At 36.8% G+C, this 24,599-nt stretch overlaps 1 protein-coding gene across 2 annotated transcripts in view; it reads left to right on the forward strand.

Moving 5' to 3' along the window:
- POT1 (protection of telomeres 1) overlaps positions 1 to 24,599 on the forward strand; it is a 133,572-nt gene that overhangs the window by 64,939 nt on the left and 44,034 nt on the right. For both annotated transcript variants that reach the window (XM_036762125.1, XM_036762126.1), the window contains exon 8: positions 23,945 to 24,075. In XM_036762125.1, coding sequence (XP_036618020.1) covers positions 23,945 to 24,075 — 131 coding nt within the window. The remainder of the gene's footprint in view (positions 1 to 23,944; positions 24,076 to 24,599) is intronic.

Here is a 24,599-nt window from a genome sequence, read left to right on the forward strand (position 1 = left end):
GTAAATACAGTTTTTAACATTTGTTTTTATTTTAAATGTTGAATTTTAAATTTTCTCCCTCCTTACCCTGTTCTCTCCTTGAGAAGGCAAGTAATTTGATATAGGTTATACCTGTGCTGTCAGTGCAGAACATATATCCATATTAGTCATGTGAAAGAAAGCACAGACCAAAACAAAAAAGAAAGTAAAGGAAAGAAAGTTTAAAAAAATGTGCTTCAATTTACATTCAGATTCCATCAGTTCTTTCTTGAAAGGTGAATAGCATTTTTTTTCATAAGCCCTTTCGAATTATCTTGTATTGCTTGTATTGCTGAGAACAGCTAATTCACTCACAGTTGATCATTGTACAGTATTGCTGTTACTTTATGTAGTGTTTTCCTGGCTCTGCTCATTTTACTTTTCATCACCTCATGTAAGTCTTTCCAGGTTTTTTCTGAGAGCATCAGCTCATTTCTTTTACGATAGTATTCTATCAAATCATATATAAACATTCCCTAATTGATGGTCACCTTCACCATCTTGCCCTCCACTATAAAAGCTCTTTCATAAATCCTCTTTTATATGAGATAATTTACCCCATTCTATCTCTCTGTTCCACCTTCTCTAAGTTTATTCCTCTTTCTCACACCTTAATTTTATTTTTTTAGATATCCTATCATATTCAACTCATATCTGTGCCTTCTCTCTATGTATACTTCTAACTGCCCTAATAATGATAAAGTTCTCAGGAAGTTACAAGTATCATCTTTCCATGTAGGAATGTAAACAGTTTACCCTTATTGAATTCCTTATGACTTCTCTTTCCTATTTATCTTTTTATGCTTTTCTTGAATCTTGTATTTGAAAGTCAGATTTTCTATTCAGCTCTGGGCTTTTCATCAGGAATGCGTAAAGGTCCTGTATTTCATTGAGTATCTATTTTTTCCCCTGAAGGATTATACTTAGTTTTGTTGAGTAGGTGATTCTTGGTTGTAATCCTAGATGCTTTGCCCTCTGGAATATCTTATTTGAAGCCCTCTGATCATTCAATGATATTTGTATTGTTTGTTTCTGGATGCTTGCAGTACTTTCTCCTTGACCTGGGAGCTCTGGAATTTGGCTATAGTATTCCTGACAGTTTTCATTTAGGGATCTCTTTCAGGATATGATTGGTGAATTCTTTCAGTTTCTATTTTACCCTCTGGTTCTAGATTATCAGAGCAGTTTTCCTTGATAATTTCTTGAAAGATGATGTTTAGACTCCTTCTTTGATCATGGCTTTCAGGAAGTCCAGTAATTCTTAAATTATCTCTCTTGGATCTATTTTCTAGGTCAGTTTTTTTTTTTTTCCCAAAGAGGTGTTTCACATTTCCTTCTCTTTTTCATCTTTAAATTTTATTTGTTTCTTGTTGTATCCTAGAGTCATTAGCTTTCACTTATCCAATTCTAATTTTTAAGGAATTATTTTCTTCAGTGAGCTTTTATACCTCTTTTTCCATTTGGCTAAATCTACTTTTTAAGGAGTTCTTTTCTTCAGTGAATTTTTGTACCTTTTTATATTTGGCCAGTCTGCTTTTTATGGAGTTCTCTTCGTTGTTTTTTTGTGCCTATTTGGCCTATTCTGTCTTTTAAAGTTATTATTTTCTTCAGAATTTTTTTTGTTCCTCCTTTTTACCAAGCTGTTGACTTCTTTTTCTGATTTTCTTGCATCACTCTCATTCTTTCCCCAATTTTTCCCTTGTCTCTTTGATTTTTTAAATCCTTTTTGAGCTCTTCCAGGAAGTCTTTTTCAGTCCAAGACCAATTTACATTTGTCTTTGAGGCTTTGGATGGAACACTAGGGCTCAGGGCCTCACTGCTGGCTTGTCAAGAGTGGCCTGTACTAGACTGTCCTCCATTCTCACCCTGATGTGACAGACTATTCCTGCTGACCTTCTAAGTTATTTTGGGCTGGAAAATTTCTTCACCCCTTTTTTGGGGTTTTTTGCCACTCCAGAATTTTTTGAGGTGTTATTTTAAAGTGGTTTGGAGGTGAATTTGGGAGAGCTTGGGCTAGTCCCTCCGTTTTCTCCACCATCTTGGTGCTCTGCCTTTTGTTAATGTCTATTTTGAAAGTAAAATACCAGTAATAAAAATGGGTAAGGCTAGCCCTCAACTGTGACAAAATGTTCACCTTAATCTTTAGAAAGCCTTTCTTGTAAATAGAAATTCTATAAGGTTGATTTCATTATTTTCTGAATTCTCTAATTCATCAAACATGCATTAAGCATTTACCATTCATAGGTCACTGTTCTGAGAGTATAAAGTTGGAAAATGGTCTATCCTTTGCCTTCAGTGGGAAACAGTATACAAGTAAAATATATTTTATCATTTGATTAGTGTGTTTGAGAAATTCAGTATTGATAGAGAAGAGTTTGAGAGAAGACGAGGTAACTTTCAGGAATTATGGGATCAAGAAGAGCTTCACTGAGTAGGTGTCGCCTTAGATGAGTCACAAGGAATTTCATCTGGCAGGTATATGGAAAGAGTACTTTCTAGGTTTGGAGATGATCCACACAAATGCACACAGCCAGGAGAAAACATGATGAGACTGGTAGTAATCAGTAATTAACTTTGCCTGAAACATAAAACATATAAAGATCAGGGGTAGGAAATATGACAGAAAAGGGTAGTTTGGAGCCAGATGTTAGTAAGCCTTAAATGCCAAGCTGAAGTGGTTGCTTGTTGTCATGTGGATTTATGGGGGGATTGGAACTGAAAGCCTTTGAGTGGGGGAGGCAGCTTTACTTTTTAATATCATATAAAATTAGTGAAGCAGAAATTTTAAATATACTTTTTAGAATCATTACAATAAAATTATAATCAAAAGAGGGATTAATTAAGAATTCAGATTTAATGGAAACCAAATAATACAGAGTGTGAATTAAGCAGTTCAAAAATAAATTGTACAAAAAGGTTTTTTCAGACAGAATGATCACAGTGAGATAGCATAGCAGACTTTTGAGATGCAGTGAAAATAGTCTTTATACAATATTACTAGACACTTTCATCAATGCATTGAAAATGCAAGGAAGGAAATAAGCATTTATTAAGCACTTATTTTATGCCAGGCACCATGCCAGGCACTGGGGATGCAAGTACAAGCAAAAATAAACAGTCCCTGCCTAGTTCCAGTGGGAGAAGACAACATACAACAGGGAGTTGACAAGGAGGAGAAGTAAGTAAAAACGAAGACGTGCCTGATACAGTGGAGGTCCCAGGATGAGCTCACTAAAATTCAGCAGAAGGGGGTGGTCCTTGCAGAGGGATATTACAGGTTGAGAAGGCAATGTTAATTAGTCATTTGTTTTTATTTATTTCCTTTGAATTAATTTTTATCCTTTTTTTTTAATACAGTGCTTTGGTTTTGCAATTATTTTTGTTCACACGACTTTTTTGTTAGTCTACTCCTTCCTTGCTCCCCTGCAATCTTTTATGTAACTTTTTTAGCTGCAATCTTTTCCAAAAAGTTTTCCCTTGCGTTTTCTTTCTTACTATTTCTCTTTCTCATTTATTCTGAATTTTTATTTTCTGATTTATGAACTGTGATCTTACTTCGTCTTTCTTCTCTCTGTGCCCCTCAAGGGGGTAAAGCTTATTAAGTGCCATGTTTGTGCTCATTTCCCTCCAATTTCAGTGTTATTTCCTTTATAACCTTACTAGAAGAAGCCTAGCTTCTCCCCCCTCTCCACACTATACTTCATATCTGTTAATGAAGGGTGCAGTGTCAGAGAGAAGTATTGGGGGGGATGTGGGTGGATCTAGTCTATGTCCCTAATTGTGAGGACTGGTCCTACCAACCTTTATCAAATCAGTCTCTATTCCTAAGGCCATGTTATTCTATCTCTGGTTCTGCGTCTCCCAACTACTTAGGGTTCTCACTGCTCTTGGATATTCATTATCCCCCCCCACAAGGTGATATCCTATCCAATACCCTTTTCTCAAGGAGGTGATTTCATAATGTGCAAAAAGACGAGGACTCTTACTGAAAACATATACCTCCTTTCCCATGAGTATGTTTTAGTGGTATTCTTTCCCTTTTCTTCCTGTCTTCCCTTCCCCACATTGCAGTCTTTTCAGTTTCTTTTATTCTCCCACACACTCTTTCACCTATCTTGTTGAGAGATTAAATAAATTATAATCCCTTCATTGTGTAAATATGAACATAGTGCAATTACATCACTGGCCCTCTTCTGTCCATTACCTTCCCTTTCCCTTATTCACTTTATCCCCTGACATTGCAAAGACCATAAAAGACCAACATCTGTTGCAGCAGGGAATAATAGAATGGTGTGATGCAGGAATGAAAGGCAATGAAGTATTTATTTTGTATTATAAAAAAACTTTATTTTAAATAAAATTTATGTATACTATTATTTTGATTTTTAAAGTTTTATTAATTTGAATTGAATATTGCCAATTCAGCAAATGTTTATTAAAATTTTGATATTCTATGATTCTATGACCAGATGTTGTATTAAAAGGATCATTCTGTCAGGTTATGAAGGGGAGAGAGTTACATATTAGATCATAATAATAGCCTAGACATCTGGCAAATGATGACCTTTATTAAAGTGTTGGCAATGGGTGGAGATAGTAAGAAATGGATGCAAGCAATAACTCCACAGGAAGAATAGACAGACCTGATAAGCAGTAAGATGTGAGAGTTGACATACAAGGGTCAAAGATAACCTCAGAGAGTTTGCTAGTTCTGTCTACCAGTCCTGTAAGGAAGCTGAGAGGTAGATGGAAGAAGGACTGGCCTCCAGTGAAGAGGGTTCCAAGAAATGCAGTGTCCTCAGAGGAAATCTAGTTTATTTTTTGTTTTTTATTTAATATATTTAGTTTTCAGCATTGATTTTCACAAGAGTTCGAGTTACAAATGTTCTCCCCATTTCTACCCTCCCCCCCACTCCAAGATGGTGTATATTCTGGTTGCCCTGTTCCCCAGTCAGCCCTCCCTTCTGTCACCCCACTCCCCTCCCATCCCCTTTTACCTTTCTTTCTTGTAGGGGAAGATAAATTTCTACACCCCATTGCCTGTGTATCTTATTTTCTGGTTGCATACAATGACTTTTTTTTTGAACATCTGTTTTTAAAACTTTGAGTTCCAAATTCTCTCCCCTCTTCCCTTCCCACCCACCCTCCCTAAGAAGTAAAGCAATTCAACATAGGCCATATGCGTATCATTATGTATAACCCTTCCACAATACTCATGTTGTGAAAGACTCAACTATCTTTTGCTCCTTCCTAACCTATTCCCCTTTATTGACGTTTCTCCCTTGACCCTGTCTGCTTTTGAAAGTGTTTGTTTTTGATTACCTCTACCCCCATCTGCCCTCCCTTCTATCATCCCCCCCTTTTTTATCTTCTTCTTCCTCCTTTTTTCCTGTGGGGTAAGTTACCCAATTGAGTATGTATGGTATTCCCTCCTCAGGTCAAATCTGATGAGAGGAAGATTCACTCATTCCCCCTCACCTGACTTCTCTTCCCTTCCTACAGAACTGCTTTTTCTTGGCACTTTTATGTGAGATAACTTACCCCATTCTATCTCTCCCTATCTCCCTCTCTCAATATATTTCTCTCTCATCCCTTAATTTGACAACTGACCTTGTGCCCGCTCTCTCTCTCTCTCTCTCTGTATATATATATATATATATATATATATATATATATATATATATATATATATATATATGTATATGTATATATGTATATATATATACACATACATACGCACACACATATACATACATATACATAAACATATATATGTATGTATGTATATATATATGTATATATATATATTATATATATATATGCATATTCCCTTCAGCTACCCTAATACTGAGGTCTCATGAATCATACACATCATCTTTCCATGTAGGAATGTGAACTAAACAGTCCAACTTTAGTAAGTCCCTTGCAATTTCTTTTTCTTGTTCTTTTTCTTGATTACCTTTTCATGCTTCTCTTGATTCTTGTGTTTGAAAGTCAAATTTTCTATCCAGCTCTGGTCTTTTCACTGTGAAAGCTTGAAAGTCCTCTGTTTTGTTGAAAGTCCATATTTTGCCTTGGAGCGTAATAGTTTTGCTGGGTAGGTGATTCTTGGTTTTAATCCTAGCTCCATTGACCTCCGGAATATCGTATTCCAAGCCCTTCGATCTCTTAATGTAGAAGCTGCTAGATCTTGGGTTATTCTGATTGTGTTTCCACAATACTCAAATTGTTTCTTTCTGGCTGCTTAACAGTATTTTCTCCTTGACCTGGGAGCTCTGGAATTTGGCGACAATATTCCTAGGAGATTTCTTTTTGGGATCTATTTGAGGAGGCAATCGGTGGATTCTTTCAATTTCTATTTTGCCCTGTGGCTCTAGAATATCAGGGCAGTTCTCCTTGATAATTTCTTGAAAGATGATATCGAGGCTCTTTTTTTTGATCATGGCTTTCAGGTAGTCCAATAATTTTAAAATTCTCTCTCCTGGATCTATTTTCTAGGTCAGTGGCTTTTCCAATGAGATATTTCACATTGTCTTCCATTTTTTCATTCCTTTGTTTCTGTTTTATAATATCTTGATTTCTCATAAAGTCACTAGCTTCCACTTGCTCCAATCTCATTTTTAAGGTAGTATTTTCTTCAGTGGTCTTTTGGACCTCCTTTTCCATTTGGCTAATTCTGCCTTTCAAGGCATTCTTCTCCTCATTGGCTTTTTGGAGCTCTTTTGCCATTTGAGTTATCTATTTTTTTATACAAATATAAATAAGTTTATTTAACATATTTACTTTTCAGCATTGATTTTCACAAGAGTTTGGATTACAAATTTTCTCCCCATTTCTACCCTCCCCCCCACTCCAAGATGGCATATATTCTGGTTGCCCTGTTCCCCAGTCAGCGCTCCCCTCTGTCACCCCACTCCCCTCCCATCCCCTTTTCCCTTCCTTTCTTGTAGGGCAAAATAAATTTTTATGTCCTATTGCCTGTGTATCTTATTTTCTTGTTGCATGCAAAAACATTTTTGGTTTTTTTTGAACATCTGTTTTTAAAACTTTGAGTTCCAAATTCTCTCCCCTCTTCCCTTCCCACCCACCCTCCCTAAGAAGTCAAGCAATTCAACATAGGCCACATGTGTATCATTATGTATAACCCTTCCACAATACTCATGTTGTGAAAGACTAACTATATTTTGCTCCTTCCCAACCCATCCCGCTTTATTGAATTTTCTCCCTTGACCCTGTCCCCTTTCGAAAGTGTTTGTTTTTCACTACCTCCACCCCCATCTGCCCTCCCCTCCATCATCCCCCCCATTTTTTTTATCTTCTTCCCTCTTCTTTCCTGTGGGGTAAGATTCCCAATTGGGTATGTATGGTATTCCCTCCTTAGGCCAAATCTGATGAGAGCAATGTTCACTCATTCCCCCCTCACCTGCCCTCTTCCCTCCTCCCACAGAACTGCTTCCTCTTGCCACCTTTATGGGAGATAATCCATCCCATTCTATCTCTCCTTATCTCCCTCTCTCAGTATGTTCCTCTCTCATCCCTTAATTTGATTTTATTTCTTTTAGATATGTTCCCTTCATCTTCAACTCACCCTGTGTCTGCTCTCTCCCTCTCTCCCTCTCTCTCTCTCTCTCTCTCTCTCTCTCTCTCTCTCTATATATATATATATATATATATATATATATATATATATATATATATACATATATATATATATATACACACACACATAGATATATACATACATACACATTCACCCATATATATACATAAACATATATGTATGCATATTCCCTTCAGCTACCCTAATACTGAGGTCTCATGAATCATACGCATCATCTTTCCATGTAGGAATGTCAACAAAACAGTTCACCTTTAGTAAGTCCCTTGCAATTTCTTTTTCTTGTTCTTTTTCTTGATTACCTTTTCATGCTTCTCTTGATTCTTGTGTTTGAAAGTCAGATTTTCTATTCAGTTCTGGTCTTTTCACTGAGAAAGCTTGAAAGTCCTCTATTTTATTGAAAGTCCATATTTTGCCTTGGAGCATGATACTCAGTTTTGCTGGGTAGGTGATTCTAGGTTTTAATCCTAGCTCCATTGACCTCCGGAATATCATATTCCAAGCCCTTCGATCTCTTAATGTAGAAGCTGCTAGATCTTGGGTTATTCTGATTGTGTTTCCACAATACTCAAATTGTTTCTTTCTGGCTGCTTGCAGTATTTTCTCCTTGATCTGGGAGCTCTGGAATTTGGCAACAATATTCCTGGGAGATTTTTTTTTGGGATATACTTGAGGAGGTGATCGATGGATTTTTTCAATTTCTATTTTGCCCTTTGGCTCTAGAATATCAGGGCAGTTCTCCTTGATAATTTCTTGAAAGAAGTTATCTAGGCTCTTTTTTTGATCATGGCTTTCAGGTAGTCCAATAATTTTTAAATTATCTCTCCTGGATCTATTTTCCAGGTCAGTGGTTTTTCCAATGAGATATTTCACATTATCTTCCATTTTTTCATTCCTTTGGTTATCTATTTTTTAAAGTGTTGTTTTCTTCAATATTTTTTTCAGTATTTTTTTGGGTCTCCTTTAGCAAGTCATTGACTTGTTTTTCATGGTTTTCTTGCATCATTCTCATTTCTCGTCCCAATTTTTCCTCTACTTCTCTAACTTGCTTTTCCAAATCCTTTTTGAGCTCTTCCATGGCCTGGGACCAGTTCATGTTTTTCTTGGAGGCTTTTGGTGTAGGCCCTTGCACTTTGTTGACTTCTTCAGGCCATATGTTTTGATCCTCTTTGTCACCAAAGAAAGATTCCAAAGTCTGAGACTGAATCTGGGTGCGTTTTTGCTGCCTGGCCATGTTCCCAGCCAATTTACTTGACCCTTGAGTTTTTTATCGGGGATATGACTGCTTGTAGAGCAAATAGTACATTGTTCTAAGCTTGAGGGGATGCGCTGTTGATTTCAGGGCTATTTTTATATAGCCAGGTCTTCCACCCCAGCACTCCTCCTTCCTCAAGAACCACCAACCCGGACCTGACGCAAATCTTCAGCAGGCTCTTCATTCCTGCTCTGATCCGCCACTTAATTCCTCCCACCACGTGGGCCTGGGGCCGGAAGTAACTGCAACTGTAGCTGCGCCTCCCTCTGCACCACCTTGGGGCAGTGGCCGAACCGCGAACTCTGTCCGCCACAGCTTTTCCCACTAACCTTCTCTGTTGTCTTTGGTGTTTGTGGGTTGAGAAGTCTGGTAACTGCCACAGATCACTGATTCAGTGTGCTAGGGCCTATTCTGCCCAGCTCCTGGTCTGGCTGGTCCTGCTGCCTCCCATGCTGAGCTCCGCTCCCCTCCCTTCCGTGGGCGATAGACCTCATCCAGCGACCATCCAGGCTGTCCTGGGCTGGATCCCTCCTTCCCTCTGCTATTTTGTGGGTTCTGCAGTCCTAGAATTTGTTCAGAGCCATTTTTTATAGGTTTTTAGAGGGACGTAGTGGGGAGCTCATGCAAGTCCCTGCTTTCCAGACGCCATCTTGGCTCCACCCTGTCATATTTCCTAATATAAATTGTCATGAGATCCCAATGTTACATGTCAGTAGGAAGTTGTTTCATTTTAGCTGGATTTGTTTGTCTTTTACCATTCCTCTGAAATACTTAGTGAATACAATTTTAAAGTAAAATTTAGATAGTAACCTTTTTCATATGAGGTTGTATGTCACCAAGTATCATATTTTCTCTGACATGTAAAATTGTGTAACCCTGGACAAGTTCCTTAACTTGTGAGCATTACTTATTTCATCTGCGAAATGGTACTTGAAATATCTTACGTAGCCATAGAGAAGAAAACACTTTGTATTATATAAAACACTATAGAAATGGAAAGAGTTTTTTGTCATTTTCTAATTTATCAGATTATAGCTTTTATGCTTGTAAAGGTCATCTAGTTGAATCCCCTTGTTTTACAAATGAGGGAACAGACTTAAAGAAGGCTCCAAAGGAAATAAGTGGCAGAATTGGAATTTGTTTTTAAATACAATGAAATCATATCATACACACAATTAACTAAAGAAGTCCAGCTCTAGCTGTTCTCCCAGACTGATGGTTCTCTTAGACAGTAAGTTAGCAGCCTCCTTTCTCTACTTGTTGTAGATCTTAGGAAAGTGGAGCAAACCCAGCACAGGAATTGACTTCTTGAAAGCCAGTCTGTTAGTGAAAGTTCCCTAAGGCTTTTTCAGGCCTTAGTTCACTAATCTTTCATTTTCTTTCTTTTTTTAAATATTACTTATTTTTAAAATATTACTTAGTTTTAGTTTTCAACATTCACTTTTATAAGATTTTGAGTTCCAAATTTTCTTCCCTCCTTCCCCTCCTTTTATCCTAAGATGGCTTGCAATAAGCTCTACCTGTACATTCATATTAAACATATTTTCACATTAGTCATGTTGTAAAGAAGAATTAGAACCAGTGGGAGGAATCACAAGAAAGAAGAACCAAAAAAAGAGCAAATAGTATACTTCAATCTGCATTTAGACTCCATAGCTCTTTTTCTGGATGTGGATAGCATTTTCCAACATGAGTCTTTTGGAGTTGTCTTAGATCCTTGCATTGCTAAGAAGATGTTAAGTCTATGAAAGTTAGTCATCATACAATGTTGCTGTTACTGTGTACAATGTTCTCCTAGTTCTGCTCACTTCACTCAGCATCAGTTCATATAAGTCTTTCCAGATTTTTCTGAAGTCAGCCTGCTCATCATTTCTTATAGCACAACAGTATTCCGTTACATTCATATAGCACAACTTGTTCAGCCATTTCCCAATTGATGGGCATCCCCTCAATTTCCAATTCTTGGCCACCACAAAAAGAGCTGCTGTAAATATTTGTGTACACGTGGGTCCTTTTCCTATTTGTATGATTTCTTTGGGATACAGACCTGGTAGTGGTATTGCTGGATCAAAGGGTATGCACAGTTTTATAGCCCTTTGGGCGTAGTTCCAAATTACTCTCCAGAATGATTGGATCAGTTCACAACTTTAGCAATGATGCAGTTGTGTTCCAATTTTTCCACATCTTCTCGAACATTTATCTTTTTTCTGTTTTGTCATGTTAGCTAATGTGGTAGGTGTGATGTGTTACCCCAGAGTTGTTTTGATTTGCCTTTCTCTAATCAATAGTGACTCAGAGCATTTTCTCATTTATTTCATGTATAGATAGCTTTAATTTCTTCCTCTGAAAACTGAACCTTTCATTTTCTTAACAACATTCTGTCCCAGCCTAGACCTCCTGACATGCATATACACCTTGCTACACCTGAGAGGAAACATTACCCTTTACCCTGTGCAGATTAGACATTGGGTGCTTCCTTTTACTGAACTCCTTGGATGGAGTCTTTCTCTGTAATGGTGGGATAAAGCCAGTCTAGGGCTGTGGCAAACCAAGCCTTCATGGAAAGAGAGCCAATCTGCTGCTGCTTTCCTCAGGACAGAAACAGACAGATTATGGTGGGCGAGAGGGTTGTTAGGTGACAGGAGATGTGCCTGCTATTTGTTTTGAACCTCAGATTTGAAAGATTTTCTCACAGTTTAACTCCTTTTTCAGTTCTTAACGCTGAGAGTAACATGGTGCAATAGAAAGAAGAGTGGATTTGGATTTAGAAAACCTGAGTTTAATGTGTCATTTACACCTCTGGGGCTTCATAAAATGAGGAGGAGGAATAGATGGACTTTAGGTTTCTCCAGTTAGAAATCTATCAAACTATAAAATTCTCCACTGTAACCTTTGGTCTATATGGAGGATTGCTCCCTAAGTTAGATTCTATCCAATAAAGAAATAATGGCCTTTCTTGTTAATTATAAGTGGTGAAGGTTAGATTTTTAGCTAAAAAGGCATTAAGCCTATGACTAGAAGAAATGAATTATAAATGTGTGCCTTTTGATAGCAACATGTTGAAACAAATGATTTTTAACCTCTGTATATTGCTGAAATCTCCTCCAAAAAGATGATAGTGTTCTTATGAGAAGAATGCAAAGCTAGCCAATTTAAGAGATTTTCCAGGGTAATTTTAATAATGGCCAAATTACAAACTGAAAAAATTTTATGCCCCAAAATTATATTACTCTATCACTGCATGTTATGGGCCTCAGTTTTGTATTGTATAGGTTTTCTTATAGATTCTCTGTGTGCTATGTAGGGGAAATATCCATGAATAGAATTGTGAAAAAATTATATTTTATAATAGAAAATGGATTCATTGCATAGTGTATATAAATATATACACACATATGTATAATTGTGGGAATTTACTTTTGGAATGGAAAAACTAAAGATCCTAGTTATAATTTATTATTTTTACCTCCATTGATACTGTCTGAAACTTGTACTTCACTTTTCAATTAGGTAAATTAAAAAATTCTCTTGGAATTTATGATAATATGACCTGATCTGAAATAAAGGTTTAACTTTGCACTATTTATCTAAAAGGGGGGACCAGGATTAGTAATATGAATAATAGTGGCAGCAACTCTAGTGGTAGTAGTTTAAACAAGATTTTAGGGACTATGTTTAATCTACTAATCAGAATATACCAGTTTAAAGCATGTTAGCAGGCTCTGTCTGTGAGCATGTAAAAAATGTTCTGGTCTTAGTATTTATTAAACCAAGAGATGTAGTTATATCTACCTATACCCTCTTCTCTAGTTCCTATTGACCTAGACTACTGTTACCTCAATAAGCCAAGAGAGGATTGATTATATAAGCCTGTTGTTAAGAGCTTACATTTGTTTACTTCAAGGTTTGCAGTTTGCATACATTTGTATGTGTAACATATAATTTCCTTTGTATACATTATCTAGTTGGTTGTGTGCTAGACCGTCAGATTTAGAGTTAGAATCCTAGTGCTGCAGTTTACCATTCATCTAAGCTTGGTAAAGCCCTTTCATCTGAAGCTATATTCCCTCATCTACAGTGAGGGGTTTAGACTAGATTATATCCAAGGTCCCATCTAGCTCTGAATCCTTTGATGGTGTGATCAGGGAGAAGGGCAGGAGGGACCAACATGTTTTCAAATAGAAAAGATAACCTTAAATGCTAGCCAAGAACATGTTGATTGGAAAATGACTGTACTAATGTTTTTATTCTGAGCAATGGCCTCCTGTTTCTCAGGATCTCTTTCAGCTTTTTTAGAAGGTAAGCAAAAATGCAACCCTCAGTAGCAAAAGTGTTAGAGGCTGGCAGGCTGGTAAGGAGTACTAGCTAGTATGAATAAGAGTATCACTCTTATTTGCTTAAAGACAGAGAAGATCTCTTTAGCTAAGAAGAGAATAAAGGCTCACTGAAAAACTGTCTGCAAGGAGTTTTGAGACAAACTCAGCTGAGTACAACCCCAAACTGGCATTATAAGAAGGAATTTATTATTCCTTGAACAGTTATTTCTGCTCAATTCTTGAGGGGGATTAGGGCCAAATTTAGTACTGATTGATAGTAATTAGAGATTAGTGAGAAACACAAAATGATGTGTAGGCTTTTGGGTTTATTTAAATTTTGTTGAGAATTTTACTTCAAACTTCTAAAGATGGTAATTAGTAGCTAGTAATTACCTTTTTTTCCCCACCAGTAGAAAGAGTACAGTTGTGTTGTACTTTTATTATTCATTCCTTTGGAATCCAAGTTAATAACCTAGGCATTTAGCATACAGTGTTGAGTATCCATCTGTATACCAAATATGCAAGTGTTGTAAGTGTTAAAAGCTTCACATGTATCAACTTTGAAAATCCGTATCCAATAGTAATAGCACAATATCTAACATTTACATGGCCCTTTAGGATTTCATATATTATCTCATTTGATTCTCATAACAGCATTATAAGTTATGGTGCTCTGATTATCCTCATTTTATAGATGAGGCTAAGTGACATGCATATCCACACAGCTAATAAATGTCCAAGTACTTCACTCTCTCCACTCTGCTGCCTAACCAAGTAAGGATGCAGGTCACAAGAAGTGTCAGAAATGTCAGCTTTTATGGAGCTATCCGATTGGTAAAGTACAAAATTAAAAGAATTGTGCTGTGTCCAGCATTATTCAAATCCTATTTTAAAAAATTCTTAGCTTGAATAAATAAGATGTTTACCATATTAAAGTTTGTGGAATCATGCTTTTATATCCTCAGCTTCTGATTTTTTTTCTCTTAAAGTGTTCTGTGCTTCTTGATTTCAATAGCAAATTAAAAGGTGATAAGATGATGGTTTCAATGGTTGGTCCCATTTTCCCTTTACACATGAATTTTTCACCCTTCAGAAAATAATTTGAATAAAATTGTACTACGTAAAAACTTGTGGTCTAAAGTTTAAAATTGTTTGAAAGAGATTTGACTCCTGGAAAGAAAACAAAATAGAACAGAAATAAGCAGAGATATTTAATAAGATGAGGTTAGAATCTTGGTGAAAATGTGGTGTTTAAAGAAAGTATTGTAAAATGTATATTACTTATTGGAAATAAGAATGGAATAGTACCAATATTTTCTGACACCATATAAAAGCAGGTTTCTACCTAGAGAGAAAAACTTGTTTGCAAGGAAGTAACGTTTGAGTTAGGCCAGTCCAAAGGAAAAATAAGGCCTTGTGGGATTTTTCCTTAATTTTTTCTGTTCTGGCTAGGAGGAAAAAATTGAAGGTTTGGAGATATCAGAATCACTGCATACAATGTTGTTCTTTAATATGTTAAAATATTTTTTAAAAAATTTATTGTTTCATTTTTAAGCATGAGATTAAGTTATTTAAGTAAGCATCTAATACAGGACTGGGTGCCTTCAGGGGAGTGATCAGAATCTCAGAAAGATAGAAGAAGTGTAGAAGTCCTCTTGCTTCTCAGCTTTTGAGAGCAAAAATAGCTTGCAGCTTTCTATTGCCAAACCTGTAGCTTTAGGGACTCTCTGAGACCTTGAATCCTGAAAAGCTAAAACACCAGTCACCTAGACAATAGAAGAAATACCAGGTTGGATCATATAGAACAAAACTGGGATTTTATTGCAGCTTATGTCAGAAAAAGTCTTGGGAAAGCTCAGATCAGGAAGTTAGCTCTCATAGTTGAGCAAGCATGAATAGCTAGAGGCCAGGTTTTAATGAGAAATAGTTATTAGAGGATAGCAAGTAGTCTCAATTAAAATAAACTCCCACTTGTTCCAATCTAGTAAAAAAAAGTGACTAGAAGAAACACAGATAAGTTTGGGAACTCAGGTTTGTCTTCTACGGGAACTATATGTTCTCTTTAAGAATAATAATTGCTTTTTTTCCCTTATGAAAAAAATTAGGAAAGCAGAGAGAGTATGTCTGATTGCAACTCAATTTTTGTTTCTTCATATGACTACTGAGACAATACATTGGAAAGCTATTTATGAAGTGCCTGCTCTGTCCATGGTGTTCGGTGCTGAGAAGTCAGAAAATGAATTAAATAAGCCATGTCTTCACTGAGCTAATATTCTAGCAAGGCAATATTATTCTTACAATATTAAGAACTAGTTAAAGTTATATGTGTTGGTTAACCTAGTTAGGTAAGTTAGTATAGTGAAGTTAGGGTTTAGAATCAGTGACGTATACTGAATACAGTCAGTGCTGTAAAGATTATATGTAAAGAAAGGCTAGAACTTTATATGTACCTAACAAAAACTAACATGATCCGGTGCATGGTTGGAAGTCAGACTGTGTGAACAGTCTAGCTCTTTTAAGGATCTTTTTACGGTTCCACTACCCTTCCTAGAAAGAGGACAGTCTGGCTAGACCATAAAGTAGTCCGGTAAAATGAAGTAATTTATAATACTGGAAAGTATTCTGGATGGTGAAGTGAGGAGGAAGCATATTCCAGAGAAGGTTGGCAGGCAGGAGAGAGAATACTAAATTCTAGGAACAGAAATCTGGCCACTTGATCTGAAACATAGAGTATATTAATAAGAAGAATGATGTTGTGCAATTAAGCTTAGGTTCGGATTCGCACCTGTAATAAGACACACTCCTAATGGAATAATGCTTTTATTGAAGGACAGGGAAAGCTATGTTGAATTTACAACAACAATAATCAACAATTCCTAATAACACAGCTACCACAGCAACAATGACAAAGACACCGACAATAACAACATAAATGCATCATCAATCGGGGGAACTCCAACACCTGATTTTCTTCAGCTTATCAGGGTCCCAAGTGGGAAAGAGTAAGGAGAAGACATAGACATATTTTTAGGCATAAGGAAAGCAGCAAATAGATAGGGAGAGATTGAAGATATAATTAAAATTAGATACTTTTCTTGACCTGCTTATGTCGGTACATGCCATTTTCCAGAATGGCTACCTTCTCTATCATGGGTAAGACTTTTGCCTTGAAAAATATTGATAAATATTGGCCTTGTGAAATATTATTCTAATCATATCAGATTTTTTATATTAGGCGATGAGATAAGAAATGTTGATGTTAACATATATAGACACAAATTATACTTTCAGGCTCAATCTTGTGTAAAAGACATCAAATCTCTAGTAAGTATAGGACCTAAAGAAAGTCTAGAGATATCAAACAGTTATTAGTGATAAATGAGCAAACTATATAGCTAAAATCAGTCCCCAAATTCCAATATAATTTATGACACTTTGAACTAGTAAAGAAAACTTTTCCTATGAAATGTAATCATATAGAAAATACATAATATAAGTTGAAATTTAAAAAATATTTCCAAGTCTGCTAGCTCATGAAGTATATGAATATCATTTTATTCATCTGTGCTTCTTTTTTATTTAAAAAAGGCAGATTACATTTTCACATGTTAAAAGTAATAGAACATTCTTCCGTCAATATAAGATCATAGATTTGAGATCTAGAAGGCATCTCAGAGGCCATCTAATCCAATGCGCTCACTTTGAAGCTAAGGAAACAAATCCAAGGACATATAGATAGTAAATATCAGACGTAATATTTGAATCTAGGTCCTCTGACTAGAGCCAGTATTATTTCCAGTCACTACAATGCTTGTAACGTAGGCCTTTCCAGTAGTACCCCAAACCAAACCCTGTATCACTATACCCTTTCTATAACATTTTTTTGTTATATAAAAATTAGCTTATAATCTAAGTTCCTTTTGAACTCACTCAGGGAAGCTTGGTTGCAGATCTCTTGAAAAAAATTCATCATGAGATAGCATCATCTATAAATTATTTCTCTAAAAAGAGCCCAAAACACAGAGAAACTTCATTATGCTTCATTTTTGTGAAACATTTAACGGATTATACATTAGCCATGACTGTGGTTTTGTTTTTGGAAGAAAGAGACTTTGCTGAGTTTCTCAGTTCAGTGGTCACCTAACTTAAGGTCAAATACTCATTTTAGTCCTTAAGTTTTATCATACATCCCTAGCTGGGCAAATCTCCCTAAGGCTTCACTTTCTCAAATGGAAAAGAAGCCGAGTAATACCATGCTGAGAAAATTTAAACTCCACCCATCATGTTCCTCTCTTCAATGAGATCAACAACAGTTGTGCTGGCAAGAGAAGGGTGACCTTTTTTGTAATTTTTGTAGCAATACCAAATAAGCAGATCTCTCTTAGGTCTGTATATAATGAAAAATTTTACATGACCTTTGCAAATTTGTTTGCCCCCTATCTTCCTAGGAAGGGAGCAAAGGGTGCTATGAATACATGTAACTTTATACACCATTTACAAACATTTACTTATCTGCTGATGTTGCAAATATGTTGATTTTTATCCATTGTCCAATTAATTGATATGTTTTCGGACCTGTAAAGTAAGAGGAAGGCTCTATCTAGCATCTTGTATAGATTCCCTGTGGAAGATCTATGAAAAAAATATGGACAAGATTTACAGAAGATGAAGAGGCATAGATAGGTTATGATCTGAATTGAAATAGTCAAGTATAACTAAGGGGAAATTTTTCAAAAATAATTGAGAAAGTTAAAAACATAGAGGAAAGACAAAGGGAATTAAGAAAGGAGAAATGACTTACTAAATAAAGAATTAATGAATCACTTCTTGGTGAGACAGAAAACTGTCTTGGAGAAACAATGGTATGTGTATAACCTAGGTAGAAAAAGGAAAATAGCAGTAAGGAAGAAACAGAATTATTCTTAAAGTTCAACTGAGACATTTACAAAATTAAGCAAGTCTTATATATGTGGTACTGCTAGTTATGGTCAAGGTAAAAGCTAGTTTCTTGTATGGCTCTAATTACTAATGGATTCTCTTGGTTTCCATGAGCAGGCTGAGTCAAGTAATATTTCTAATGGAGGGCAGATCAAAAAAGAGTCAAAATGAGTCACTCTACAAGAAGTACAAGAGCCTCCTTAATTAATTAGCTTTAATGTCTCCTCATTCTTTCAGCAGCTGTTTATTAGTGTCTGCTCTATATGAAAACTCTTCACCTGAGGTTAATTAAAAAATGGCACTATATTAAAAAGGGGAACCAGAAAATGATGGACTCGCCTTACTCTTGGCTCACATGTTATGCCAGAAGTATAACGCATCATTGTATTTCTTTTAATTCCAAATCTCTCACAAATTACTTTCAAATCTTAGAATGTAAGCTCCTTGAGAGAAGTAATTATATTTATTCTTTGTATTTAGCTCCTAAAAGTTCCTGGCACGTAGCAGGAACTTAATAGATATTTTTCACTTATCGAAACATTTAAATTTTTACTAAAGATAATCTTATGGTTTTCCCGATAACATGTAAGCTTCTTGAGGACAGGGACTATTTCATTCTGTAGTTGTATACCAGGCAACTAGTACAGAGCTTAGAAACAATAGATGCGTAGTTGAATGATTGCATTTTTAATTTTTTAATAATATTTTATTTTTTTCCCCAATTACATGTCAAAACAATTTTTAGCATTCATTTTTACAAGATTTTGAGTTATAAATTTTTTTCCCTCCTTCTGTCCCTCTTCTCTCTTCCTAAGATGGTAGGCATTTTGATATAGGTCATACATGTGCTATCATCTAAAACATTCCATATTAGTCACACTTGTGAAAGAATAAACAGATCAAAAGGGGAAAAAAATCACCAAAAAGAATAACATAAGTGAAAAAAGTATGCTTTGAGATCTGTCTTCAGAGTCCATCAATTCTTTTTTTTTAATTTATTTATTTAACACATTTAGTTTTCAGCATGGATTTTCACAAGAGTTTGAATTACAAATTTTCTCCCCATTTTTACCACCCCCCCCCACTCTAAGATGATGTATATTCTGGTTGCCCTGTTCCCCATTCAGCCCGCCCTTCTGTCATCCCACTCCCCTCCCATTCCCTTTTCCCTTCCTTTCTTGTAGGGCAAGATAAATTTCTATGCCCCATTGCCTGTGTATCTTATTTTCTAGTTGCATGAAAAAACTTTTTTTTGTTGTTTTTCAACATCTTCTGTTTTTAAAACTTTGAGTTCCAAATTCTCTCCCCTCTTCCCTTCCCACCCACCCTCCCTAGGAAGTCAAGCAATTCAACATAGGCCACATGTGTATCATTATGTATAACCCTTCCACAATACTCATGTTGTGAAAGACTAACTATATTTTGCTCCTTCCCAACCCATCCCCCTTTATTGAATTTTCTCCCTTGACCCTGTCCCCTTTCCAAAGTGTTTGTTTTTGATTACCTCCACCCCCATCTGCCCTCCCCTCCATCATCCCCCCCTTTTTTATCTTCCTCTTCTTCCTGTGGGGTAAGATACCCAACTGAGTATGTATGGTATTCCCTCCTCAGGCCAAATTTGATAAGAGCAAGATTCACTCATTCCCCCCTCACCTGCCCTCTCCCCTCCTCCCACAGAACTACTTCCTCTTGCCACCTTTATGTGAAATAATCCACCCCATTCTATCTCTCCCTATCTCCCTCTCTCAATATATTCTTCTCTCATCCCTTAATTTCATTTTATTTCTTTTACATATCTTCCCTTCATCTTCAACTCACCCTGTGTCCGCTCTCTCTCTCTCTCTCTCTGTCTCTCTGTCTCTCTCTCTATACATATATATATATATACACACACACACACACATACACACATATATACATACATGCACATTCACTTATACATATATATATATGTGTATACAATATACACACACACATACATATATATACATATATACATACATGTACATTCATATATATATATATATGCATATTCCTTTCAGCTACTATGATATTGAGGTCTCATGAATCATACACATCATCTTTCTATGTAGGAATGTAAACAAAACAGTTCAACTTTAGTAAGTCCCTTATTATTTCTCTTTCTTGTTTACCTTTTCATGCTTCTCTTCATTCTTTTGTTTGAAAGTCAAATTTTCTATTCAGCTCTGGTCTTTTCACTTAGAAAGCTTGAAAGTCCACTATTTTATTGAAAGTACTCTATTTTATTGAAAGTCCATATTTTGCCTTGGAACATGATACTCAGTTTTGCTGGGTAGGTGATTCTAGGTTTTAATCCTAGCTCCATTGACCTCCGGAATATTGTATTCCAAGCCCTTCAATCTCTTAATGTAGAAGCTGCCAGATCTTGGTTTATTCTGATTGTGTTTCCACAATACTCAAAATTTTTCTTTCTGGCTGCTTGCAATATTTTCTCCTTGATCTGGGAGCTCTGGAATTTGGCGACAATATATTCCTAGGAAATTTCTTTTTGGGATCTATTTTAGGAGGCAATCTGTGGATTCTTTCAATTTCTATTTTGCCCTGTGGCTCTAGGATATCAGGGCAGTTCTCCTTGATAATTTCTTGAAAGATGATATCTAGGCTCTTTTTTTGATCATGGCTTTCAGGTAGTCCAATAATTTTTAAATTATCCCTCCTGGATCTATTTTCCAGGTCAGTGGTTTTTCCAATGAGATGTTTGACATTGTCTTCCATTTTTTCATTCCTTTGGTTCTGTTTTATAATACCTTGATTTCTCATAAAGTCACTAGCTTCCACTTGCTCCAATCTAATTTTTAAGGTAGTATTTTCTTCAGTGGTCCGTTGGACCTCCTTTTCCATTTGGCTAATTCTGCCTTTCAAGGCATTCTTCTCCTCATTTGCTTTTTGGAGCTTTTTTGCCATTTGAGTTAGTCTGTTTTTTGAGGTGTTGTTTTCTTCAGTGCATTTTTCAGTATTTTTTGGGTCTCCTTTAGCAAGTCATTGACTTGTTTTTCATGGTTTTCTCGCATCCTTCTCATTTCTCTTCCCAATTTTTCCTCTACTTCTCTAACTTGCTTTTCCAAATCCTTTTTGAGCTCTTCCATGGCCTGGGACCAGTTCATGTTTTTCTTGGAGGCTTTTGTTGTAGGCTCTTGCACTTTGTTGACTTCTTTAGGCTGTATGTTTTGGTCTTCTTTGTCACCAAAGAAAGAATCCAAAGTCTTGAGACTGAATCTGGGTGTGTTTTCGCTGCCTGGTCATATTCCCAACCAACTAACTTGACCCTTGAGTTTTTCAGTGGGGTATGACTGCTTGTAGACTAAAGAGTTCTATGTTCAATGTTTGGGGGGGGGGGGTTGTAACCAGAATTGTCTTTGTTTTCTTTGAGTGACTCAGTTTATCTCAGTGAGCTTTACTAGGTGCTAAGCCCCAGGCCCAAACCCCATTAGGTGTTAATGTAATCCATGTGGATGTGAACATCCCAGGGTCCTAAGGGGAGGGGCCAACTCAAGAACCAATCACCAGAGCCTGAGCTCTGGTGATTCAGATGATGTCTGATGATGTCTAAAGACCTATAAGAAGGGAGGACAGAGCTATTGGTGCGGGGCTCTGGAGATGGTGTTGATGAGGAGACTTCGGGCAGCTGTAGCTAAGGAGCCCTCCAGCTTGTAAACCCGGATGTTGAAACTTTGTTGAACTGTGGTAACTATCTGTTGGGACTTGAATCAGACAAAGTCTATTGATGTCTGTAATTTGCATTTTGTTTTGAAGTTCAGGGTGCTGGTTTTTTTTCCCCTGAACTAACTGAATGATATTTGAATTAAAAGTAAGCTTGTCAACCCCTTCACCTTGCTTTCCTTAATTAAGCAGATCGAAAGAACCTGTGCTGTTGGCAGCTTTCTGGGTGTTGGCTGTGGGTGAATCTTATACCCCCACAGAAGCTGCCATCCAGGTTGTTGACACAGGGGTGTGCCAGCTCTGCCACACCAGCACTCCTCCTTTCCCAAGAACCCCCAACCCGGACTGGGCTTAGATCTTCAGCAGGCTGTGCACTCCTGCTCTGATCTGCCACTTAATTCCTCCCACCAGGTGGGCCTGGGGCTGGAAGCAACTGCAGCTGTAGCTGCCCCACCTCCACTGCCCCCAGGGTGGTAGCCTAACCAGGAACTCCTTCCACTCCCGCAGCTTTTCCCACTAACCTTCTCCCTTGTCTTTGGTGTTTGTGGGTTGAGAAGTCTGGTAAGTGCCGCAGCTCACTGATTCAGGGCGCTAGGGCCCGCTCTGCCGGCTCATGGTCTGGTTGGTCCGAGTTGCTCACGCTGGGCTCCGTTCTCAGCTCCCAGCTCTGTGTGTGATAGACGTCACCCATAGACCATCCAGGCTGTCTTGGGCTGGAGCCCTGCTTCCCTCTGCTGTTTTGTGCGTTCTGCAGTTCTAGAATTGATTCGGAGCCATTTTTTATAGGTTTTTGGAGGGACTCGGCGGGGAGCTCACGCTAGTCCCTGCTTTCCAGCTGCCATCTTGGCTCCGCCCCCCATCCATCAGTTCTTTATCTAGGTGTGGATAGCATTTTCCTTCATGTGCTTTGTACTTATGTTGGGTCATTTTGTTGCTGAGAAGAGCTGAATCATTTGTAGTTGATCCTCATACAATGTTGCAGATACTGTGTACAATGTTTTCCTGGTTCTACTCATTTCACTTTGCATCAGTTTAAATAAGTTTTTCCAGGTTTTTCTGAAATCTGCCTGTTAATCATTCCTTATTACACAATAGTATTCCTTTACATTCATATACCACAGCTTGTTTAGCCAGTCCCCAACTGATGGACATCCCCTTAATTTCCAATATTTTATCACCATGAAAGGGCTGCTATAAATATTTTTCCACATGTAGGTCCATTTCCTTTTTTATTATTTCTTTGGGATGGAGACCTAGTATTGATATAGCTAGATCAGAGGGTATGCAGTTTGGTTGCCCTTTGGGCATAGTTCCAAATTGCTCTTCAGAATAGTTGGATCAGTTCACAACTCCACCAACAGTGCATTAGTGTCCCAATTTTCCCATAGCCTCGCCAACATGTATCATTTTCCTTTTTTGTCATATTAGCCAATCTGATTGGTATGAAGTGGTATTTCAGAATTGTTTTAATTCGCATTAACTAAAAGTGGTTTAGAATACTTCTTCATATGCCTATAGATATATTTGCTTTCTTCATCTGAAAACTGCCTGTTCATATCTTTTGACTATCAATTGGGGAATGACTGGTAGTCTTATAAATTTGACTCAGTTCTCTGTATATGAGAAATGAGCTCTTTATCAGAGATACTTGGTATAAAGATTTTTCCCAGATTTCTACTTTCCTTTTAATGTTGATTGCATTAATTTTGTTTGTACAAAAGCTTTTTAATTTAATATAATCAAAATTAGCTAGTTTACATTTCATAATGTTCTCTGTCTTTTGTTTGGTCATAGTTTCTACCTTTCTCCACAGATCTGAAAGGTAGACTATTCCATGCTCTTGTAATTCACTTATAGTGTCACCCTTTATGTCTAAATCATGTACACATTTTGACCTTATCTTGGTATATGGTGTGAGATGTTGGTCTATACCTAGTTTATGCTGATTGTTTTTCAGTTTTCTCAGCAGTTTTTGTTAAATAGTGAGTTCTTATCCCAAAGTCTTGGATCTTTGGGTTTATGCCCTTTTTTATTTTAAAAGCTTTTTATGATAACAAAAGTCAAATTGTTTTAATTTTATAAATTTATATTTTTCAGATTATTGTTCAGTTGCAAGTATTATGGACCAGTCCAATGCCAAGTTAACCTGTATGCTTTTTAGTGTAAATCTTGATACACTCCCAGTAATCTACAAAATTGGAGACATTGTTCGTTTTCATAGACTCAAGGTACAATTTTTATTTCATGATACATAACTATTACAGATATTTATCTATTGTTTGCCAAACCCTGTAAATGCTAATTAAATGCTTCAATATGTACTGAAACCTGGAATGAACCCTGTAGAAGAAATATTAAAGAAATAGAAGCAATCAGTCAACAAGTATTGCTACAGTGTGCCACAGACCGCACTAGATGCTGAGAATCCATGTAAAAGGATGAAACAATCCCTGTTCACAGTTTAGATTCTAATGGAGGAGATAAGTATCTGTAAAATAGATGTAGCATAAACTTAATAAATGCATCAGTCTGCCTATACGAGGTAATTACACAAAAGGTAATTGGGGAGAGAGGCCCCACAGACTGGAAAGATCAAGAAAGACTTCCTGTAGAAGATGGTACCTGAGCTGCATATTAAATGAAGAGAGGTACTCTGTGAGCAGAGGTAAAGATGGCATGGATTCCAGGTATGAGAGCCAGTCCAGTAATGGTAGAATGAATGTCATGAATAAAGAACTCGATCAAGTGTGGG

Source organism: Trichosurus vulpecula, chromosome 5 (assembly GCF_011100635.1).
Source record: "Trichosurus vulpecula isolate mTriVul1 chromosome 5, mTriVul1.pri, whole genome shotgun sequence".
NCBI lineage: Eukaryota > Metazoa > Chordata > Mammalia > Diprotodontia > Phalangeridae > Trichosurus > Trichosurus vulpecula.